General features: G+C 41.4%; 1 protein-coding gene across 1 annotated transcript; it reads left to right on the top strand.

Moving 5' to 3' along the window:
* Window positions 1-294: 294 nt before the first annotated feature.
* Window positions 295-20,785, top strand: scara3 (scavenger receptor class A, member 3). The gene is made up of 12 exons (XM_069161792.1): window positions 295-812; window positions 11,286-11,321; window positions 12,174-12,218; window positions 12,696-12,815; window positions 14,843-14,923; window positions 15,732-15,850; window positions 15,998-16,242; window positions 16,870-17,089; window positions 17,527-17,615; window positions 17,843-18,035; window positions 18,126-18,303; window positions 18,392-20,785. The coding sequence occupies exons 1-12, from the start codon at window positions 806-808 to the stop codon at window positions 18,883-18,885; spliced, it is 1,827 nt and encodes a 608-aa protein (XP_069017893.1). The 5' UTR covers window positions 295-805; the 3' UTR covers window positions 18,886-20,785.
* The last annotated feature ends 1,197 nt before the right edge of the window (window positions 20,786-21,982 follow it).

Consider the following 21,982-nt stretch of genomic DNA (forward strand, 5'->3'; position numbering starts at 1 on the left):
AAAGCCACCACAGATATTCAAGGTGCCCCCTTCCACAATGTTCAAACATTTGTTAGCAATTAGCCTCGGCCACAAAACTGACTTTCAACAAAACACATGGGACCCTCCCTGCCGCTCTCTTCCCCTCCCTTTTCTTCTTTGTTTTTTCACGCTGTCCCATTTCCACTCCCTCCCTCATTTTCCAATCTCTTTGTTCCCCTCCCATCTCTCTCTCTCTCTGCCTCTCCAACCAGTCCTCTTTCCTCTCTTCATCCCTCCTCACTCCATTTTTATTCCCTCCCTCCCTCTGTGAAGTTGCACATGGTTTCTGTCTGAGGAGGTTTAGCTTTCTCAAGCTCTGGATGGGAGAGGGATGATGCCAGAGAGCTGCAGGCAAACACACATGTTCAAAACTTAGAGGAGCTTTGACTTGTTTTATTCAGATATGACAGACCTTTTAAGATTTTTGGAAATAATCTAGAAATCAGTTTTTTGTTGTTGTTTTTTTTTAAGTTGCAGAGGTGATTTTATTTTGTTGTCATTCTGGATGTGGGTGAATCCTCTTCTTTGCTTGCTTTGCACCAGTTTCCAGATCTGTGGAAGTAAGACACTTTGGGACTTTTGGGTTTTCTCCTGGCAAAAACTGGAACATGTTGCACGACTGAGCCGGCTGGCACCTCGAACGTAAACTACTGATTACTTCTTGATTTTCCTCCGCGCTTGCATTGTGGGGGAAAAATAGAGTGCAGCAATCAACACCAACTTTGGCCTGAGCATCAGCAAAACAGGACAAACTTTTTAACACAGTATTTTGGAGCCAGACATCATGAAAGGTAAATTGACTTTCTTTTAAGTGTTGTATCTTTGCAGTTTTTTTTTTTTTTTTTTACTTTTATCCACTCTCTACCTTTCTGCTTTCTTGTCATCCAAAAATCCCTCCCTACCAACTCCTAAATGAATTTGCAGTGTGAAAAACACTTTATGGGAACACTATCTGTCCTGGTGGCAGGAAGGCACCTGCACAGGGCACCAGTGATCACATATGCTTCTCATCAGCCCTGAAACTTGGCAGTGCGGATCCTGAGAAAGTGTGCGTTTGTTGTTGTTGGACGTGAGACTTTGATCAGTCAGCTTCAAATCGCTGTACGTGTGTGTGTGTGTGTGTGTGCGTGTGTGTGCGTGTGTGCGTGTGTGTGCGCGCGTGTGTGTGCGCACACCGCAGCCCTGTTTCATGAAACATAAAATGGTCTCTAGCCCTGCCGATCTGCCACAGATTGACTTAATATCCCCCTCAAAAGAGGGAGAGTGAAAACACAAGAGTTGAATTTGAGAGTTTTCACAACACGGCATAAAAGCAGAGCTGCCAGCGGCTTTTTGAAGAGGGCAGGGACTCGTACATGGATCCCAGACCTGCAGCGTGAGAGGCAGAGATGGGAGGATACAGTGGGTGAAGGGGGGATGAGAAGGAGCAGGATAAAAACCTCCCACCAGAAGATTAACAGCTTGAAAAGATGTTGAGAAGTGTTGACAAATTCATCACCAACAGTTAGTGGAATATGGTGGATTTGTTGCTGAAATTATTACTATTGTTAAACTAAAAGCTGCTTCCCCCTGTTGTTCATTATCCCTTTTAACCAGTGTATTGGCCAACAAATTCCTGCAGATCATTTGTTTGCCAGTGTGTGATTTTGTTTTGATGATATTTCAGGTTTCTGTGGTGGTGACGTTTGAATCATGCATTCAAGCAATGTGAGATTAAAAACAAAAGTAATTCTGATTTGGGAGCGTTCATCCGTTATTGAAGGTAGTTGGCCTTTGTGCTAACCTCACCTACATCGAATAAATGGCAGAAAATATCTTCTTTTGTTGTGTTTGAAAGTTAGCTGATTTGCGTGTATTAGTCATAGTATTGAATACTATTTTCATGTGTTTTTTTTCAGAAAGTAGAAAATATTGTCAGATAATGTTAGAAATAGTCCAGCAAACAGCAATTGTCCAAGCATTGCTTCGTGACCATTACTGCTGGTCACTCGATTTGTCTAAGTTTATACATTTGGAGGTTTTCTTCAAACAGCTGGTATGCTTACTGAGGCAAAGCTATCTGCTGCTGGAATATTCAGTAAATCCCTTCAAACTGCAGGGTCTGCCTGTCAAGTAACTTGTTCAACTCTGTGCTGGTTCGTGGCCAAACCATGTTACTACAGCAACCATGCAATCATCACATGATGCACAATGAAAATGCTCAGATCTGCCACCTAGTGGTACTACACGTTGTACTTCAGGGTAGATCACACAGCAAAAAAGTTAAAAGACAAAGTGCATTAGTTTACTTATCACAAATTTTGGATGGAGGTGCCACTGAAATAAATTAGCCTCCACTTTTAGGTTGGTGCAAATCTTATCCTGGACTGGTTTTCAGAATCTGACAACTAATTAAAAAGCTCTTTTGAAATCGACAATGTCAACGTTAGAAAGTAGCTGAAAATGTATTATTTATGTTTTATTGCTAGCTTTTGTTTTTACATTGGTTGTAGATTTAAGTGCAGTCTTTGTTTTCTTAAAATGTCTAAGCGATGAAACTTGAATTAAAGTTTACTATGAAAAAGTGTGTTAAAATTTCCCCTATGTTGCAAGAGGGAAAAAAAAATGAATAAACATCTTGGTTCATAAGTAGAGATATACAGAAATCAGATCAAACTCTAACGAGTATATTGAGCTTTGAGTGGGAGAGACTTCACATGAGCCACGAGACGACACAGCAAATTAACTCCAGGGGCATATACAGTACAGCCCTCAGCCAAACAGTACAGGAGGTCTGTTAATGTGGTTTCCAGGCTTGCCCGACCAGAACAAAACATGCTGCCTCACGCATTCCTAACACGGCTGTCGAGGAGAGGGGAGCTGGGGAACGGGGAGGTAGACGGGAGGACAGGAGACAGGTGTACAGCTGGCAGAGGAAAAGGAAAGAGTGAGCGAAGAGGAGGCCCAGAGAAAGACAGATTTTCTGGTTTCCGATGCCATTTTGCTGTTGCAGCTTAATAACATTACAGTCAAAGCATCTTGAATTTGGACTGAAAGCAGAACGAGGAGACTGAACGTCTGAATCGACTTGTTCTTTGTGTGCCGAGAGCAATTCATCGTTGGTTTTTACCAGCTTGGATTCGTAATCTAAATGTTTCTCCTGGACTTCATTCTTGTTTTTTTTTTTTTTTTTTACCAACATAGCAGTGCAAAAATGTTGATTTAAATATATTTTTAAATTAAGACATTAACGTAATCATTAGTTTGATAAGTAAGAGTAGCTGTTTATTTTTCAACTAGTTTTTGTTCACTTCATCTAACTTTTTTATGACAATCAGGTGATGTTGAAGTATGTTACTTATGTGGCCACTTATGCCAAAATACTTTTGTTTTGGGTGTATTTTTCATAGTTGATGCTATAGGGCATATTGTTCTTATTAAAAAAATTATAATGTTGCACCACAAATTATACACCAAAATGTTTTTTTTTTTTTTAATGTTAAAAGAACTGGCGGCATCCTTTTAGATCAAGCGGGATGTACCCCTTATGCTAACCTAGGTAATTCTATATTGTTAGCCATTATTGACATAAAATTGCAATTTGAGGTAAGTTGTAGTATTTTTGTGAATGTTAACTTAAAATCTTCTCAGAACATTGTAAAATATTTTCTTTTTTTTAGCAATTTCCATTTTCTTTATCTGTTAAGATAAACAGGCGATTTGCTGGTAAGCTACCGTTAGTTTTGCTAGTTTGTTCCACGTTATATTCGATAACAATGTCTACATGTAACTTTACATAACAACTATTTTGTGTGGAGCAACTTGTTTTAACTCATCAAATTACCATTCAGCAAAACCGAATGCATTGGCTACGTTTCAGCTAGAAAACAGCTGGTGCAACCGACTCCCGGATGATTAAGAAGAAATAATGTTCCGGTATTTTATGCAAGGACGTGGCTGGTGTTCACATACTTGAACCAGATATTTAACCTTTGTTTTAAAAAAGTTTTTTCATCCTTACTTTTATTGAATCTCTGTGGAAAGTAGCTCTGAAACGGTGATCGCAATGTAAAATTTGAGAGAAAATAAATACCAAAAAGGCCTTGAAAATAAAGCATTAAAGGATACTGTACACGCCCTTCGGCCTCGCAGCCCTGTAAACCTCGCCAGGCTTGTCTCTATGTCTCAGCACAGCTGTCCAAAGCCGTTTAGTCCTCAGAAAGCCTCGATGTGTTTATGGCATCATGACTTCGAAAATCTCCTGTTTCACTGCCAGGCCACAATAAAAGAACATTCTCTTGTAATGGCTCATCTTTAACTTCAGCTTCGCAGTCTGCAGCAACATCATACCAGGGGTTTATAGTCTTGTGAGGAGACTACACATTCCTGTCGGAGGGCACCTAAATGGCTGAGATGTCAAAAGAGGTTTGGAAAGGGGACTCGTTTGGCTTTGCGAGTTGTGGTCAAGACCTCCACTCTGACCTGGAGCCGAGCCCATCTCTGGACTCTGCTTTCACTTAAGGCTTCTTCAGCGAGATTTTCTGGTCAAACTAACATCAATGAACAAACGTAGGAAAAGAGAACATCAGTAAGCCGTGTTGAATCCATACATCTTTATGTCGAGCCGGCATCTTTATTTGCTGAGTAGATCCCTTCATGGAGCGAGTGATGTGGTGAGGTCAGAGGACATTCAGGGCATGTTTCTCACCAAGGGAAACAATTTGCACAATCGTCAGTCGAAAGTAAAGTCCAGAGGGGCGAGTAGGCGGGAGGCAGAGGGTGAGGAAGGGGTTTGGAAAGTCCAAAACCCCCCTGAGAGAAACCGCACCAGAGGAACCACAAACATGGAGTGGTGCTGATGGTTAGATGACTCAAGTACAGGCTTGGCGCTGCGATCGCAAACACCAAAGGTCCAATGGTAAAAGATATTTAAATTTGCATTCAGTTATTTAAATTTAGATTTTTGAAAGGCTCTCTTATGGAACAGATTAGAAATCAGAAATGTTTAGAAAGGTGCTCAAACACAGCCTGTAACATGTCTGTCTCCTGTTCTGTCCGTGCTATTTTAACCTGCTGCCGGCCCTGATGTTTTCATAGGTGTTGTGGCCGGCCACTGTACACCATCTGGACGTGAGGCCCACATGCAGTACCATACAGAATGATGACTGAGCAATCACACCAACTAAAAGCTCAACAAATGGGCCCCTGAAATCCTAAAAAATGATATTTCTTCATCTTGTTTGCACAATATAACCGGTGCTCTCTAGATTCTTGTCTTGTGCCTGATACGCACATACTTTACCAGACAGATAAGGTATTCACATGAAGAAAATGTTGCTTTTCATAGTTATACGATAGGTCGAAAGTATGCAGACAAAAATGTCTGGCTGGTTTCTTCGGTTTGGGCTTGATTAAGGGAAAGCACAGAGTAACGTTTCAACACAGTTTAGAGCAGTCCTTTTCCAGATTCAAATATACAATACCTCCATGCGCAATGCCAATCATCAAGAAATGGGTTTCCCAGTTTGGTGTCAAAAACCTTTGCTGTGTTTCAAATGGTTTACTTGTGTACTAACATTCGCTATTTTGAGTGCATAAGTGCGTTCATACTGTCAAGTACAGAAACATGCAGTACCCAGATGATGCACGCACAACGGTCCAACAAAGAAGTGTTAATCGCATCTGGGCTATGTAGAGGAAGGGGCGAAGAATTTTCAAAATAAGGCGTCCAAGCAAGCTGCCGCTGTTCCTGAAGACAAGAGCTTTTCTTTTTGTGTTTATTGAGTGTGCTGACCCAAAAACACATTCATTTCTGGGAAAAATACTTAAAACTGCAGATATTTTGGCGGGTGATGTGTTCACATGCTGAGGTTATTTGTGGTCGGTGCCGAACAGCAGTGTGCGATTTGAAACAACACTACCCTGTCGAAATTCCTGCGCTACACAAGTAATAGTCCTAATATGTAAGAGCATCATTTGTTAGTGTACTAAGAGAAGTATGTCATTTCGAACACAACATCTGACCTTTCCGCACCTATTGGATGAACAGGACCACAGACTTATTTCTCAGTATTGGACCTTTGTGTGAATGGGACCAAAAAAAAAACTTTCCAGATGAGCGGCTGCTGTTATAGCTGCAGATTCATGATTTTGGCTTCGGAAGGAGATGCTGAACAATCACATGTGGGTGTAATGTTGACGTATCCACATACTCATGGCCATGTTGTGTAGTTCCTATTTCGCCAAAGTTGTTTTTCTTATTCGTGCTCAGTTTGAGGGCGTGAACTATTCAAACACAAACTGTGTAATCGGAATAACATTCGATCGTATTACAGTACTTATAGTATTAATCTCTGCAGCTAAATTACAAAACTAAGATACCAGGTGTCAAAATAAGATTTAATAGCTGTATAATACAATTTGTCACAAGTACTCTGGGCACAGTATGGGAATACGGTCATTTTCTGACCGCGTTGGACTTCAGTTGAATTATCCGCTGTTCGGTCAGTGCTTTGGGAACATGTTTAGCAACGTTACATTTTGCTGGGTTTTATTTAACACATTTTTCAAGCCTTTCCCACAAAAAACATATTGATACCACATTTACTTCTTGTTACAGTTAAGTGCATTTCCTGGTACACAAGTCCCTTGGATCGGATATCATTACATAAGTAATTCGGGTTTGGCGGTCCGGATTGTGTTTGAGTCTGTAAATCATCTTTACTGCAGCACATCAGAGTTTTTTTCTGGTCCCTCAGTTGATGTCCAACTTTGCATCCATAACCATAACTACACCACACAAGTGTTTTAGTTGCCTGATTGTAAAAACCGTATGATCTTTTCTTAACCTGAAGATATTTTGACTGCCAAGTGCTGATAGTGTTGCTGACAGTGGAAGTAATGAAAAACTTGCCACAGAATCATCACATATAACATCCTTGTCTGGCTGCAATTTACATACAATTTTAGCTGCGAATAAGGGAGATGTAGCATCAAAGTAAATCCTTGAATTTTCCTAAGAATTGACTTGTCGGTGCTTAGGTCCAAAAGAAATAATGTTTTGAATAATATTGAGGGACCTGCAGCGGTAGAAGATAAAAGCAAGTATAATTTTGTTGGGCAGAAATGTTTTTGTTTTTCGTCTTCCTTATCCACCTCGCAGCAGTTATTTCAAACCCTGAAGGTGTTTCTCTCCGTTGATACAGTTTGTTTGAAGAAATTCACACAAGTTGGATGAAGACCTTGTTGCGGGGTGGTTTCAGATCCCACCCGGTTAAAGGAAAGCAAAGTTTGTTGCCTGAATGGTTTCGGTAGACGTTTGTGTAATTTGAGGGGAAAATGCTTTTGCTGTACCGACGTTCAGACCGTTTGGGTTGTTGGTTGTTGAAGCACGACAAATTCTCAAACACAAATCTTTCCACTGAACCAAATATACCTTTTCGTAGTTCCACAGTGCTTTGCCTGCCTGTATAGGTGTGACCTGGCAGGACTGTGTTGTGCTGCTGTCAGATTAGCTCAGTTCTGCTCTGTGTGTGTTGGACAGGTTGACTTCCTCACTAACGAGACAGACATGAGGGCTTTTTCCACTGAGAGCTGTGAAAACACGATGAGAGAAAAGTGAAAGGAAGGAGGGAGGCGAAGGGAGGAGAAACATAACCGTGTAGCCGGTGGATGTTTGAGGGTGAATACTGATTGTGATATTTTGAATTTTAGCTTCCAATAACAAATAATGTGCTGACATTCAAACAGTTCAGTCTGGACATTTTTATACCACAAAGTTAAAAAAAAAAAAGTTACTGGAATTCAGTATCTGCCCCAGAAATGTATTTTAATCAGGGTGGGAAAGTCTCTGAAACAGAATTTAGACCAGATTGGGACATGAAAACTGTTGTTATTTCAATCTTACCGCACTCTCACGACTTGTGCCACTGTCTCTATTACAAGTCACGAGTTTATATTTTTATTGGCATCTTTTTATACATTTCACAGAAGTTAAATTTAGTCCTTCGGGCACTTGGGGTCTGCAGAACAAGCTGTAACCGCAATGTACGGTATGTTTTCACTTTATGAAGCTGATAAATATTACTGTAGCAAACAAAAGCCTATTTACACATCCGGGAGATACGAAGCATTTATTATGTTGTGTTTTTGGCCACCTTTTTTCATTATTATCTGGCTTTTAAGCTGCTAAACGCTCCACAGGGTTCACTAACTACTTTGTTATTCTTCAGTGAGTTTTGCTATTTGCTGGAAACATCTGCCCGCTGCTGTTTGATGGTGAGAGTGAACCACAACAGAAAGGTTGTGTGTCACAAAACCAAAACAAAGAGCTGAACGGTAGTAAAATGGTCGATAGAGCTGAGGGTCATCCTAATTTAGCATTATAAGTAGCTACACAATGAGTTGACAAATTATAACACACTGTAATGTCGTTGAAATAAATTAAAAGGGCATCTTGAGAAGTGAAGGGTGTCCAAAGGAGGAAGTGTAGTCCTTAACAAAGTAAAGTGTTGCTAAAAAACAGGGTTAGGGTTAGGGTTAATGCAGCTTTTACCAGTTGGTGCCAAATAATAAATACAATTCCTCCTACAATTAATATTACAGCTGCGGGTCGTTGTTATGTGATGTTTTTCTTGCCACTGGCCTCATCAAATTAAAGAAGCTCCACACAGCTGTCGCCTCTGTTGTCATGTTTTATTGGCGTGAGGTATCCGTCAGTCTAACCCTGGATGTGCAGGTCAGCCGTCTCCTCGTCTTTCCGTGCTTTTCTGCAGTAAAATATTCTGTGTGGACCTGCACTTCTTTCTCTCTTTCACTCTCCACCTCTCCTCCCGTTTTCCTCTCCCTCCTCCCTCCCTCATTATGTCAACCTCAGTGTTTTGTGACTCGTCCACCCAGACCTGACCTCAGCTGTTCCACCACTGACTCATATAAACATTCACCTCATCGCTGCATTCGCTAGTGTACTATCAAAACATTGTTTCTGGAAATATAGCTTGTGATTTCATTTTTCTTTATTTGGTTTTACCTAACCTAAAATTCATATCCTCTCATTTCATCCCTCTTTGTTCCACCACCTGTCCCAATATGTGACTAGGACACGGTTATTTGAGGTTTACTTTTGAATTTGAGCCAACAGCCAGAGAAGGTGTTTACAGGTTTGTACTAAAACAAGTCTGTATCTGTAACCTGAAGAAATGTACAACCAGAAGTTTCTGACCCCCAAACCTTCATCAGACATGCTGGGAAGCGGCTGCTGGTTGCATTCACCTGTCAATCATTTCCCTTTAGTTTTTTTCACTATCAGAGGCCATGTTGAGCTGATGATGTGGTTAACCACAGAGATCGATCCACATCAGACATTTTAGTTTCAGAAATTTTGCAACATTTTGTGTTGGCTTGGGAAATTAAATAAAACAGAATAAGAAGACTCAAAATGAAGTTTAAACCAGTAAACCCACAGTTTGTTCACAGTTACGCTGATTTTTCAGCGTGTAAAAAAATACACAAAGTCAGACCAAACAGCTCTTTAAGCATCTGCTTATTAGGTTTTAGCAACATTTCCAGTAAGAAGTGCAACTTCTGACTCGTTCTGTCTCAATAATGTTTGCTCAAAGCAGTACTCCATTGAAAACCTGTGTTTTCAGATCCAGTCATCATCATGTGGGCTGCAGAGGTGTCTCTGGAAAGTTTCAAACTTGCTCCCTTAGGGGAGGACAGCAGATTTCTTGTGCATTAAGTTAAAACTACTTTAAGCGATTCCAACGATGGCACAGTTTCTCTTGAATTACACAAGTGTGTACTGTTTGACACATTAATATTCTAACCAAAATATGCCTGAAAACAGATAATATCTGCATGGTTAGTTGTTGTCATCCAATGCCAAGAAACGGATGATTTACAGCAAACGGTGAAACGATATGGAAAGACTGAATGGAAAAGCCTGATCTCATGAAATGAACTAATTCCCCCTGTATTAAAACACAATTTAAACATTGTATTTGTTAAAGGGCGCAGAGCAGAGCGATGTAGTGTATGCACTTCAGTCCAGTCAGGAATGCTCAGACTTGTACATCGAGGAAACAAAACAACTGGTCCACAAGCGTATGGGACGACACAGGAGAGCCAACTCAGCAGTCCACCTTCATCTGAAGGACGAGGGACGCTCATTTGAGGATATATTTGCGGACACATTTCAGCCAGGGAAGATTAATGGTTTGAAAGAGTGAAAGAAACCCTCATGACCCTAACGAGTCACATGATGGACAGGTGAGTCTCACATGGAACATTTCAGACCTGCAGTTCGAACCTACACCTACTAAAGTCAATATTTAATACTCACACCTACTAATGACTTTTGGTGCCTAATCTGAGGGGAATTTACTTTTCACACCTATGGGCGAGGCAAAACGTGAACCTGACACGGCATCCTCCAGTGGACTGACAGGTCTATAACATGTATGACATGGTACCGAGTTGTGCCACATCTGTCTCAGAAACATGAATGCAAAGTGAAAGACTTTCAGGTGCAAAGGAAAGAAAACGTTTTCAGTACGATTAGGTGCATGACAATGTTTCAGCAGTCTGACACTGTTTGCATAAATGCCAGCATGGTAACGTCTCCAAGTGTCTCTCTTCAGCTACTCAGCAACCCGTCAAACCCTTTAAAAGAAAAATGTCTCCCTGTGGTCCGACTGTTTCCCAAACGTCCACCTCCAGTCCCGCGGTGCCTCAGGTGTGGAGTTGGACGGCGTACAGTTAATGACGTGTTGTATAAAATCCATTGCGGCTAACATGCAGCTATGAAAACACGAAGTCGAATGCATTGTGGGAACTTTAAAGTAAACTGGATTTATTTGGTTTATTAGACCCTCTGGTTATATTCTGTCATGTTCAACTGCGGCCTTTTTTCCAGCGTGCGATGACAACCTCCTCAGACTCACAACACACACGATACTCCCTCCAGAATCGGTGCACAAAACCCACATCTGCTCTCGTACTTTGCAACGCTGTGGGGCTGTTTTCTCCAGAGTGAGCAACAATTTAGAGAAAAACATGTGAGCGGAGCAGAGACATGCATTTTTCTGAGATAACAGCCTCATGCTGCACACACTCAGTACAACGCAGGGACTTCGGGGGGGGGGGGGATGGATTGCGAGGCAGCTGGTTTCTGTGATTTATGGTAGAAGTAATAAAAGTTGTTGGTGGCTCCAGAAGAATTGAGTTTCAGTCAACTTCATTTTTTAAATGTCTGCTTTCTTTCTCTCTTTCTTTCTCTTTGGCAGACAACTATGGTGGATACGAGAACCATCTTTTCAAAGGTAATGATCAATCCGTGCTGTTGGTCCGAGCCTAGAGCCACGAATGTCGACCAGTTAATTATACATGATTGTCAGTCAACCCTCAGTTATTTCCACATGTACACAAGCTGTACGCACAAATTGACAAGTCGGTTTTGAGGTTCAGGTTTAATAGTTGTCATGAGAAACCAGTTTAGCTGGTCTCAGAGAGAGTAACAAGATCCTTTTGCTGCATTCATGTCATAGAGGGGTTATCATAATTACAGTTTGTTTTTTTTTAACTTCAAAAAGGTGCAATCAGCATTCGGATCATAAATATGGGATTTGGGAAAGCACTTGTTACAAAAGGGTTCACAAAGATTCAGTGACAGCAAATCCTCTCAATTTCAGTATATCAGGAGCCAATCAGCTCCTTTGGGGGGCTGATCAGTTCATTGGTCTGCTCGTTAACTCCAGAAAGGTTTGTGAAATATGTTTGGGATCAAAATTGACCTACTGGCTTTACAGGGGATTCTGGGTATCAAATATTGCATACTGAGTCTTATTGTGAAGTCTCGCCATGCAACAGTGATTAAAAACTTTGTAATTTCATAATAATCATCACCACAGATCTGCTTAACAATACCAAAGTCCCTGAAAACCAAACTATCAAAAGGATATGAATTAATATTGTCAATGCAAATATGGAAATATTAGCCATCACCATCATCCATCCCTTATGACTTGAAGGTTGCATTATGCATGCTTTTAAGTGTATTCCTCTATATGTTGATGATGTGATGATATTTTGTATTGATAAAATGACATCCATTGAACAAAGATTTGCATTAGTGGTAAAACATGATGTTGTATGCAACTTTTCTCGTTCTTCAGAGGAGGACTTCACTGGAGAGGAGGAGGAAATGCCTTCATTTAGAGGTGAGGGCCACATGCACAGAAATCTAACATCAAACAGACATTTAAAAAAAAAAATCTCTACTGTCATGCTATGACACCGAAGAGCCAAAACTGGCTTTGCGAGCTACCAAAATTGCTCTGACCCACTGAGGGACGAACTCCAAGTCCAGTAAGTTGCAAACTGTTTCCTCCAGCACATCCCCCAACACCCTGAGGCTCGGACATTCATCACTGCCAACTGGAAGCTGGGAAGCCTTGCCGTTTCAGAGACGCTTTGATCATCAGTCGCCTGACCCTTAATGATTCGGCTCTCGTCAAAGTCACTCACTAATGTTTTGGCTCATCTGCGTTTTCATATTGTTGTACTGCTACTTCTTCCACATGCTGGTTACGTTCATATCCAAGCAGCAAGAGCTAATCTGTTTTTGATTTATATTTAGTCGTTACTTCACACACATTGATTTTCTGTCTGTTTACATTGATTTGATTGGCATCCAGGTCGTTCTAGAGGTGGCTGCGTGAGGTGCCAGCAGAGCCACTCTCTCCAGCTGGCCGTCAAAGTCCTCTACGGATTTGTCGCATTTCTCATCATTACTGTCGCAGTGCTGGCGTCACTCGGTGAGCTCAGTTTGACTTTTGATTTTCACTCTGCAGCCTAAAATGAAATTGATTGAGACGCACTAAGGTTTGCTGCGTCCAGCCTTAAGATCCATCAGGTATTTACACTGATTAATGCTGACACATGCATTATGAGGAGCGAGAAGCAGGCTTGTTCTGGGAATAGGTCGGACTTCTCTACTTACTTTTTACTCGCCCTAATAAAACACAGCCCATTTAATTCCCATAGATCAAATGAATGTGGTAAAGGGTTCTGCGTGCCATGTTTTACCTGACAGCTGCTCGGCACCAACAGATGCTTTTTACATTAACATCAGCCGGTTGAAAGCCGTAAATCTTCATCTTTTACTGCCGTTCAGGGGGGCTCAGAGGAGGGAGTGAGGCCACATCACACACAGTCCTGTACGCAGGTACAAAACATAACATAAAACCCAGTTTTGTTCTGTGTGCAGGCAATCTTTGCACATGCAGGAAACTTTTGCATGTTCACAAGTGGTTTCAGATGAACATTATGTTGCTAGCATCCATTGTTTTCACAAATATATTGACAGGAATCATTTATCAACCATTTATCAGTTGTTTGCACATTAAAATATTAAATTGGATTATTCACAATTAGGGCAGCTATCTATCTATTTTGTTGACTGTGTCTATATTTATTATCATGTATTGTGTCATACTTATGGGAACTTAATTCTGTTCTTTCACTTGTGATACTTTGTAACACAATTGGGTAACTGGACCTGAAACTTGTACAAAGAGCAGATGCATTTTGAGTCAACTAACAAAAAGAACTTACAGGGACTTAAATCTGGTGAGTTAAGGTCTTGTCATAATAATAAAGCTGCCACAGCTAGTCAATTATTTTATCATTTAAACAAGAAAAATGAATCCACAGCTATTTCTGGTCATTGTTTCAGTCATTTTTCAAACAAAAAGATTAATGACAGATTAAGGTCTTTTGAAATGGTTCATAAGCAGAAACAGCACTTAGTTTAGCTCTGCATCAACAACAGCTGTACAACAGCAGAGCACTAAAAGCTTCGGTATCAACAGAAAAAATATTGCACTTGGCTGCAACCCCGAACTTCACGACACAAGCAAAAACACAAACCTTTGATTTTCTATTCCCTGCTGAGCATCTGTTTCATAACAAATGATCTGTTCTGCAAAAAATCTGTTAAATAACAAATGTGGAATGAAGAAAATACATTTTTAACTCATTGCTGCATGAAAGGAAAGATTTGTGGGACATGCAAATCATAGCCAGAAATAGAGAGTGGGGGATTTACATTTTCAGAATAATATATTTAAATACTTTTATTGCTCCTTAAGCATCGTTGCACACATTGTAGCAGAAGCTACGAGCCACGTTCGGTGTCACTGTCACAGTTAGCAGGTGGTATGTGCAGAACGCATGTGGAAGCATTTATATATGCAAACACACGACATGGAACAGGTCTTCATTACTCCCCGGGGTCAGAGTTTAGGATGCTGAAAATGTCTGAAAACACACCGCACACACAGCGTGAATGTAAACTTGTACACACAAAAGCTCACACACTCCTTAAATTGTTGTCGCTCTCTGGGGAAATATGTTGGGGGAGCAGGACCTGACCAGCTGGCTAAACCATCGTTCATCAGTGTTTTGGTTACGTTTGTTAGCTAATGAAAACGTTACGTGTTTTATTGTCAGGGCTTAAATTGCAACTTCCTGTTTTTCCTCCTTTAAATGCTTCCCATTTCCTGTTAACAGCACGGCACTGCTGATGTTAATCATCTCCGCATCCCCTCGGCAGCTTGCAGCGTTATCGTACACGTACCTTTTTTTTCCTCCCCTGATGTTTTTACTTGTTTTAATCTAATGGTTTAATTCCCCATTTCCCCAAAAGCAAAACTGTGACAGCTTAAAGCTCAGTACATCGTGTTTCTTCCTCCTCTGAAACATAAATTAGGGAATAATTGTTTGTAATTGAGTCACCCTTTGACATCGCTCCGAAACTTGACCTACTTCTCTGTGTCTTTAGTGTTCAAGAAGGTGGACAACCTGTCAGAGGAGGAATCAGTCTATCGCAAGAAGATCACCAAGGTCCAGCAAGGATTAGAGGGTAAAGTAACCACATGAACTCACAGATGCTCATTGTTTTATACTGACTCTGGTAAGCCTCAGAGATTTACGGGGAAACAAACAAAATAGCTGAACTTCTGCCAAAAAAAGAAGTTTTTGCAAGTTTCTTGGAGAAAAATGTAAATATTTTATTTACATTCTGACTTGGGGGATTTTAAATATTTCTTAAAACTACAGAGATCACCCAATTCTGCATCTCCCCTGAACTTAAAGAATCTTAATAGCGACTTTCAGCTCATCGTTTAGTTGTCCGGCCCACAACTTCACTGTTTCGGTTCACTCGAATTGTTCTCGTAGGGACAGCTTTTGGCAGCTGCTTTTGGTGAAAAAGTTCTAAAAATCCACTGTGCAGTATCGGCTCACCTCCAAGCAGCACACAGGCCCGGTTAGAGCGCCAGATATTTCCCATGGAAGTTGGCGGAGACCCAAAAAAGGACTAAAAGACAGTCATTTTTGGACTTTCGTATGACTCTGTAAATAATCACAAGTTTGCCATATCAGTTTAAAATGTGAGGATATGCCAGTGTATTGCAAGTAGAGCTACTTTGGTATGTTACAGTACAGAAGTACAGAAGTGTCCAAATCTGGTTTCTTTATGTCACTGAAAAAGCTTATAATGGCTTATATTGGATATGTTTTTTGTGTAAAATTAATTTAAGGATTGTTCATTGTTCAGTTCATTCTTGCCCCATAAGTGTCCATTTAGTATCTCATATATCATCATCTAGACCTGTCATCCATCCGGCCTCAAAGTTTCATCTTCCTCACCTTCCTGTCTTTCCTCTTAGACGTGAGGTCCACCTCTAACTGTTCAGGCTGCCTGGATGTGACTCTGTACAGCGAGGAGATCAGCAAGCTGAAGAGAGAGTTTGAAGACATCCAGAGAATGATACTCGGACAGGAGCAGGTAACACAGAACTTGTTGTTTGACCAGCAGTCTCAAAAGCTGAAGATAATCAATTTGTTAATAATAACAAAAACAGAGAAAAGCAGTAAACCCTCTGCAAATCCCCCATTTCTGAGCTCTCCCCCCTTCGATTCCCGTCCCCTTCAGGTCCTGGACCAGGCCTCCCAGACACAGGAAACCCTAAGGGCCACCAGCAACCGGCTGACCCGGGACATTCAAAACCACCTCATGTCAATCAAACTTCTCAATCAGTCTCTGGAAAGGTACCTGGATCGCGTGGAGGGCTGGAAGGACGTTATCGAAGAAACCGAAGAGAAGATGAAAACGCTGTCGGAAGATCAGTATGACGTCAAAGCCACGGCACAGCAAGTGAACACGACGGTGGCGCTCAGGTGAATAGAAAGCTGAGGGAAGACATATGAACACGTAATGTTTCGTATAAACACAGATACTGTGATACACTCAGTCTCGGAGATTTCAGTGCCGACACAAGCAAGCGTAATATTTCCAATGTTTACAGTGTTCACCATCTTAGTACAGCACGTCAGCATGCTTACGTTTTCTAATTAGCGTTAACACAAAGTACAGCTGAGGCTGATGGGAATGTCGTTGGTGTCAACAGCGACATGTTGAACAAAGTAAAATTTTGACCTAATGGTGGCGCTGAATGAAAATTGAGAGGATTATCAAAGTAGGTATAATTTTCCTAAATTGGGATATTAATGTGTGCAGCGAATTTCACGGCAAACCATCCAGCTCTACTTGTTGAGACATTTTATTCTGACGTAAAAGTGTTCATGCATTTTTGGCTCTGAGTTATTGGGATTCATCTTCTGTGGACCATGAATGTCCATACAACACTTCCTGGAAATCCATCCACTTTTTAAGACATTTCAATCCAATCACATATTCCCATCTTATGATTTCCTAACAATAAATAAAAAACACCGACGTGAACACGGCCAAATGTTTAATCCCCTTCCCCTCACGTGTCCTCTGTGCTCGCTCTGCGTCTTCAGCACAATGTGGATAGACGCCCTGCAGAGAAAAGCAGACGAGGAGACTCTGGTCCTCCACAAGTTGACCAGCGACTGGCAGAACTACAGCCGAGTTCTGAGCGCCATCAAGTCCAACACGAGCAGCACCACGCAAACCATGCGCTTCCTCCAGAACAACATCATCACAGATCACCAGAGGATCACCATGTCCATTGACATGCATTACGACCTGACTCAGCAGGTCAGTGGGCGAGCTCGGTCAGACTTACTGTTTACATACGTTCAGGAACGGATCTGGTTGCATAGGAAGCATTGAAAGAGAATACAACAGATCTAACTTGTGTATTTCTGTCTCTATATATCCTTGTATTGAGCTACAAAATGTCAGGTTGTTTATTTATTCGTACCTTTAACGACTGGTCTAATCTTCCAAAATCCCAAATTTAGTTTCTCGTGTGTTCTCTTGAACATGAACACAAGTTCGGGGACCGATTTAAACTTTCACAGCAGCAATGTTTTTTTGGAAAGTGATGACACTTCATTAAAGGACTTTAAAAGTTGAAGAAAGTGTTGGGTTACCTGTGTAGTTGATGTACGGATAAGATCAAAGACAAGGGAAAAAGCATTTGCTCGGTGAGTATCCACACGTGTGTAGAGCTGTGTTGGTGTTTCCTGCAGGTGATGAACCTGCAGATGCAGCTCGACAACGTGACGTCTTTCATGGACGAACACGAGGAGAACATGCATGACCTTCACTACCATTCCAGGTAACATGCGTATACATATTGTACTGCTACATGGATTTATATGAACTCTATATGAAGGCTTATTATAACCCTAAATTCCAGATCCTAACGTTAAACCAAGTCTAATTCGATGGCTTAAATTTTTAAAACCGAACCTAAGCTATAAACAAAGAATATTTGGTTAACCTTGTGGCGACCTGATTTTTGTCACGAAAAGAGTATTATCGCTCCTCAACTGTGTTCTTCAGGTACTACGAGAACCGGACGGGAGAGCGTTTCTCTGCCTTGGACAGCCGTCTGAACTCCATCGACATGGAGATCGACACGATCTCCTCCAGCATCAACGCCACCGTCAGCCACGTCCAGAGCATGTACAAGTACATCAACATCGAGAGCTCGTCCTGCCAGAGTCGCCTCGGGAGACACACAGAAGATCTACAGGTTGTGAAAAACACAAGAAAAACAAAGCTATTCATCTATTATTACGCCGTCTCCTCCTTCATCTTCATCCTCTTCCTCTCTTTTGTGCAGAACATGAACAACACCGTCTTGTTACTCCTCCACTTGGCCGATACGCTGAGGCAGCAGAACATGTTGCTGAACATGCGACTGGATGTGGATGTCAGGAACTTGTCCATGGTGATGGAGGAGATGAAGCTGGTGGATGTTTTCCACACACAGCTCATCAAGAACTTCACTATAGTGAAAGGTGCAGTAGATGTCTGCCGTGGATAAAAAACAAACAAACAGAACAGCACTTTATTTTTCAACTTCACCTCGCCATCTTTTCTCAACAGGTGCCCCTGGACCATCTGGGCCCAAAGGCAACCGTGGTGAGACCGGTTCAAAAGGACCCATGGGACTGACTGGCGGCAAAGGTGACAGAGGCCCCATAGGAGGCCGTGGATCCGCCGGAGAGAAGGGTTCTCTTGGCCCCAGAGGAACACAAGGTGAGCCGGGCCCAATTGGCAATAGAGGGGCAGCAGGTGTCAAAGGAGAAAAAGGGTTCGTCGGTCCGCCGGGCCCACGAGGCGTGAAGGGCCAGAAAGGTGAGGTGGGCCTTGATGGTAGAGAAGGCCCCCCAGGAAACACAGGGTTTCAAGGGCTCCAGGGTCAGGCAGGACTACCGGGCATCATCGGGCCACCAGGACCAAAGGGAGAACGAGGGCCAGTAGGGCCGACTGGACCACCAGGGACCCCTGGACCTCCTGGCTTGCCGTACGTCCATGAGCACATCAACACCCCCCATCAGCGGACTGTGGCGCCTTCTGCTGGGTCCAAGAGACGCTAGAGAGGAACATGGAGTCTGCGGTGATCCGTCCGGTACAAAGAAGCTGAAGAATCGTGGTCAAACATGAACTCAAGGAATATCATTCATTTTGACTGGAGACGCATTAAATCCATTTCTACTGGATCGTGCAAGACAATAGAGACTTTTATGAAAAAAAATGCAACAAATCAGATTCAAGTTGGGGCTTTAAAGGAGGCATTCCCCAGATGAAATGACATGGCCACATGAAATGAACCGAGATGACGTCCTAAAACGTAGAAAACAGAACTGCTCCCACAGACTGAACTGTTGTTAAGAAGTTAAAGGACTAAAAGCTGAAAATGGACTGTGTCTGCACATACTTTTGTATCTCTTTTAATACACTTTCTGCTCACCTGGAAATTAGTATTCCTAAAACAATTTACTGTACACATCAGAGTTCAAAACTAGATGAGATTAATGGGAATGAAAAAAAAACGAAGAAAGAAAACACCCATTATTGAATTTGAAGTCTTGCCTTGTTGAATGTACTGGAAGCAAAGAATGTGTTTGAGGTTGTTGTCGAGCCACCAAAACCTCTCGGGGCCGAATAAAAAGGAGGGCTGTTAACCACATATTTGGACCGAAGTAGTGGTGTTTTCCATCCGGACTCCTCAAAAGTTTACATTCCCATGCACTACTTTATGGACACAGAAAAATATCCACTTGTTTTTTGCATTATGTACACATTATTGACACATCCTTTTCTAATGGATGGCACTTTATTGATTCTTAAAATTGTAAAAAATAAAAAAAAAAACATTAAAAAAAAATGTAAATCAGTTTGCTTATCTTTTGGTATTTCAGAGCAGGTCCTCTGAAGACTTTTTCATCTACTGGGTCTGTGGTCTGTGTTTGAAGAAGTAAAGTTGAAGACTTTATTTTCGGTCTGAATTTGGTTTTATATCGTGTGCAACATTTACTTTTTCTTTTTTGCTGTTGTAAATTGAAAAAGTGAAAGAAATGAATAACTGGTTGGAAGCGTAATAGGAGTTTGTTCACTGTCTTTTGGTGAATCAGAAAATAAGATTGATATCACTCCTGTGTGTTTGTGTGAAGCCTGCAGCTGGAGGGGGGTGATTAGCCTAGCTTAGCACAAAGACTGGAAGCAGGGGGAAACAGCTAGCATGAATCTTTACAATGCTCACTCATTAAAACTTATCTTTAATCCATACATACATAGAAATGTAAAAACAGATGATTTTTGCGTTTTGAAGGGTAGTTGTGCTGTAACTATTTCCCAACAAACGTTATTCCTCCACCAAGCATTTCTGTGCTACTAAGTGTCTCAGAAAAACTGTTGTCAAGAAATTATGACATTGCATAACTCCCTTTAATTACACTTTTGTCAATGTGCGATTACAACATCATAAATAGTCCGATTTAGAGGTCCTAGCAGGCATGATTTTTAGAAAGAAGAAAACCAGGCTAGCTTTTTCCCTCTGCTTCCAGTATTTATGCTAAGCTATGCTAGTTAACTCCGCCCCCGCCCCCCCCCCCCCCCCCCTCCTTACACAGAAACAATAAGTGTGGCTTCAATCCTCTGATCTGACTCTTGGAAAGAAAGCAAATGAGGGTGGCTCACAATATGTAGACATACTAATGCTATAAGACGTATGAGGGCCAGAAAGGCGATAAAACTCACAAAATTAAAAATAATAATTAAAAAGTTCATTTTTCTTTCTACTATAGACAACTGTGATAACAGGGTGATAATGTTCAGGAGGGGTTTGGATTTTATGACACTCAAATAGTCATTTATATATCAGAATAAAAGGTTTTACAAAAAGGGAAACAATTTTTTTTTTTGTAAATCTGGGTGTTGTAATGAAATGCGACTGGCTTGCATTGAACTTCAATAAAAGCTTTTTTTGAAACAGTCTCTGCCTTGTCGGTGTCCTACTGTACTTCCAAAGCACAGCGCTATTGTTGCGCTGTGAAGGAAAGGGAGTGGTTTTTATTATTAATTCAAAACACATGTCGGCCCCTCCCACTAGATTTTTGAGGATGATTTGATAGTCTTTATATGCCCTGTTTTATTTAACATAGGTACCAAAAATGGGGTCTATAATTTACATTTTGCAGTTGATCGTGAAGAGTATGGATGCTAAATATCTCCTGGTTTGTGCTACAATAAAACAAACCATTTAAATGTAACTATTATTTTTAAACTATCAAGCAGACGTTGAGGAAAACAGATGAACGCCTCCCTGAAGACTGCGGTTGCCCTGATGTCCTGCTGAATGATGTTTTCACAGCACTTTTTTTTTTATTTTAGTGCATGTCAGACCTTGTGGGATGTTAAAGGAACCTGATCTCCAACAAAAACTTCCTTGCAAGAGTCCACCGAAATCCCTTATTCCTGCGGTCCCATAACTGTTAGTTCGGAACATTTGCTCTAAATCACTCGCTGTTTGCACCTCGGAAACTCGAAGAAAAGGCGTAAAATTTGCTGCTGTTTCTGATCTGTGAACCTGGAAAATATCAAATCCAGCATATATTCTCCCTTTAGAAATCCCTTCAAGATAACTCAAAACATTTCTCCTCTTTTTATTTTTTTTCAATCCATCTTGTGGTAGCGTGTGTGTGTGTGTGTGTGTGTGTGCGTGTGTGTGTGTGTGTGTGTGTGTGTGTGTGCGTGCGTGTGTGTGTGTGTGTGTGTGGTGGGGGGCCCTCCAGCAGACACATCGAAATGATTCCCACATGTGGAATCGTAAATCACCAACTCTGTTACTCAGCTGATGGGGGGGACGATGCACGGCGTAGTGATGCAGATGTCACCACAACTGGCCACAAACAGATACGGTGAGAAAGTTAAGAGACAGAACTGGTAGAAAGTGTGAAAAGATGAGGGAAAGTAAAGACCTAAAATCTACTGAGATATGTGGATATGATAATAATTGAGACTTTATTTGATCAGTACCTTTGACTCTTACCATTGTTCCAGTGCTTTTTTTTCAGTCTCAGCACCACCCAACCACCTTCACATCAGTTACAGTAACATGCAGCGCTTCATATTTCAGCTGCAGTCCCACTCAACCCGAGGTATTACTTTAGTAATACGGGAAAAAGTGGGCCG

The sequence above is a fragment of the Embiotoca jacksoni genome, unplaced genomic scaffold (genome assembly GCF_022577435.1).
Source record: "Embiotoca jacksoni isolate LCO1_2020_lvr unplaced genomic scaffold, fEmbJac1.0.p SCAF_29, whole genome shotgun sequence".
In the NCBI taxonomy this organism is placed as follows: domain Eukaryota; kingdom Metazoa; phylum Chordata; class Actinopteri; family Embiotocidae; genus Embiotoca; species Embiotoca jacksoni.

Excerpts from the sequence above, each read along its gene's own strand:
- scara3 (XM_069161792.1), top strand. Across the intron at positions 11,322-12,173 it reads CGAGAACCATCTTTTCAAAG|AGGAGGACTTCACTGGAGAG; the intron begins GTAATGATCAAT and ends CTCGTTCTTCAG. Across the intron at positions 14,924-15,731 it reads GGTCCAGCAAGGATTAGAGG|ACGTGAGGTCCACCTCTAAC; the intron begins GTAAAGTAACCA and ends CTTTCCTCTTAG.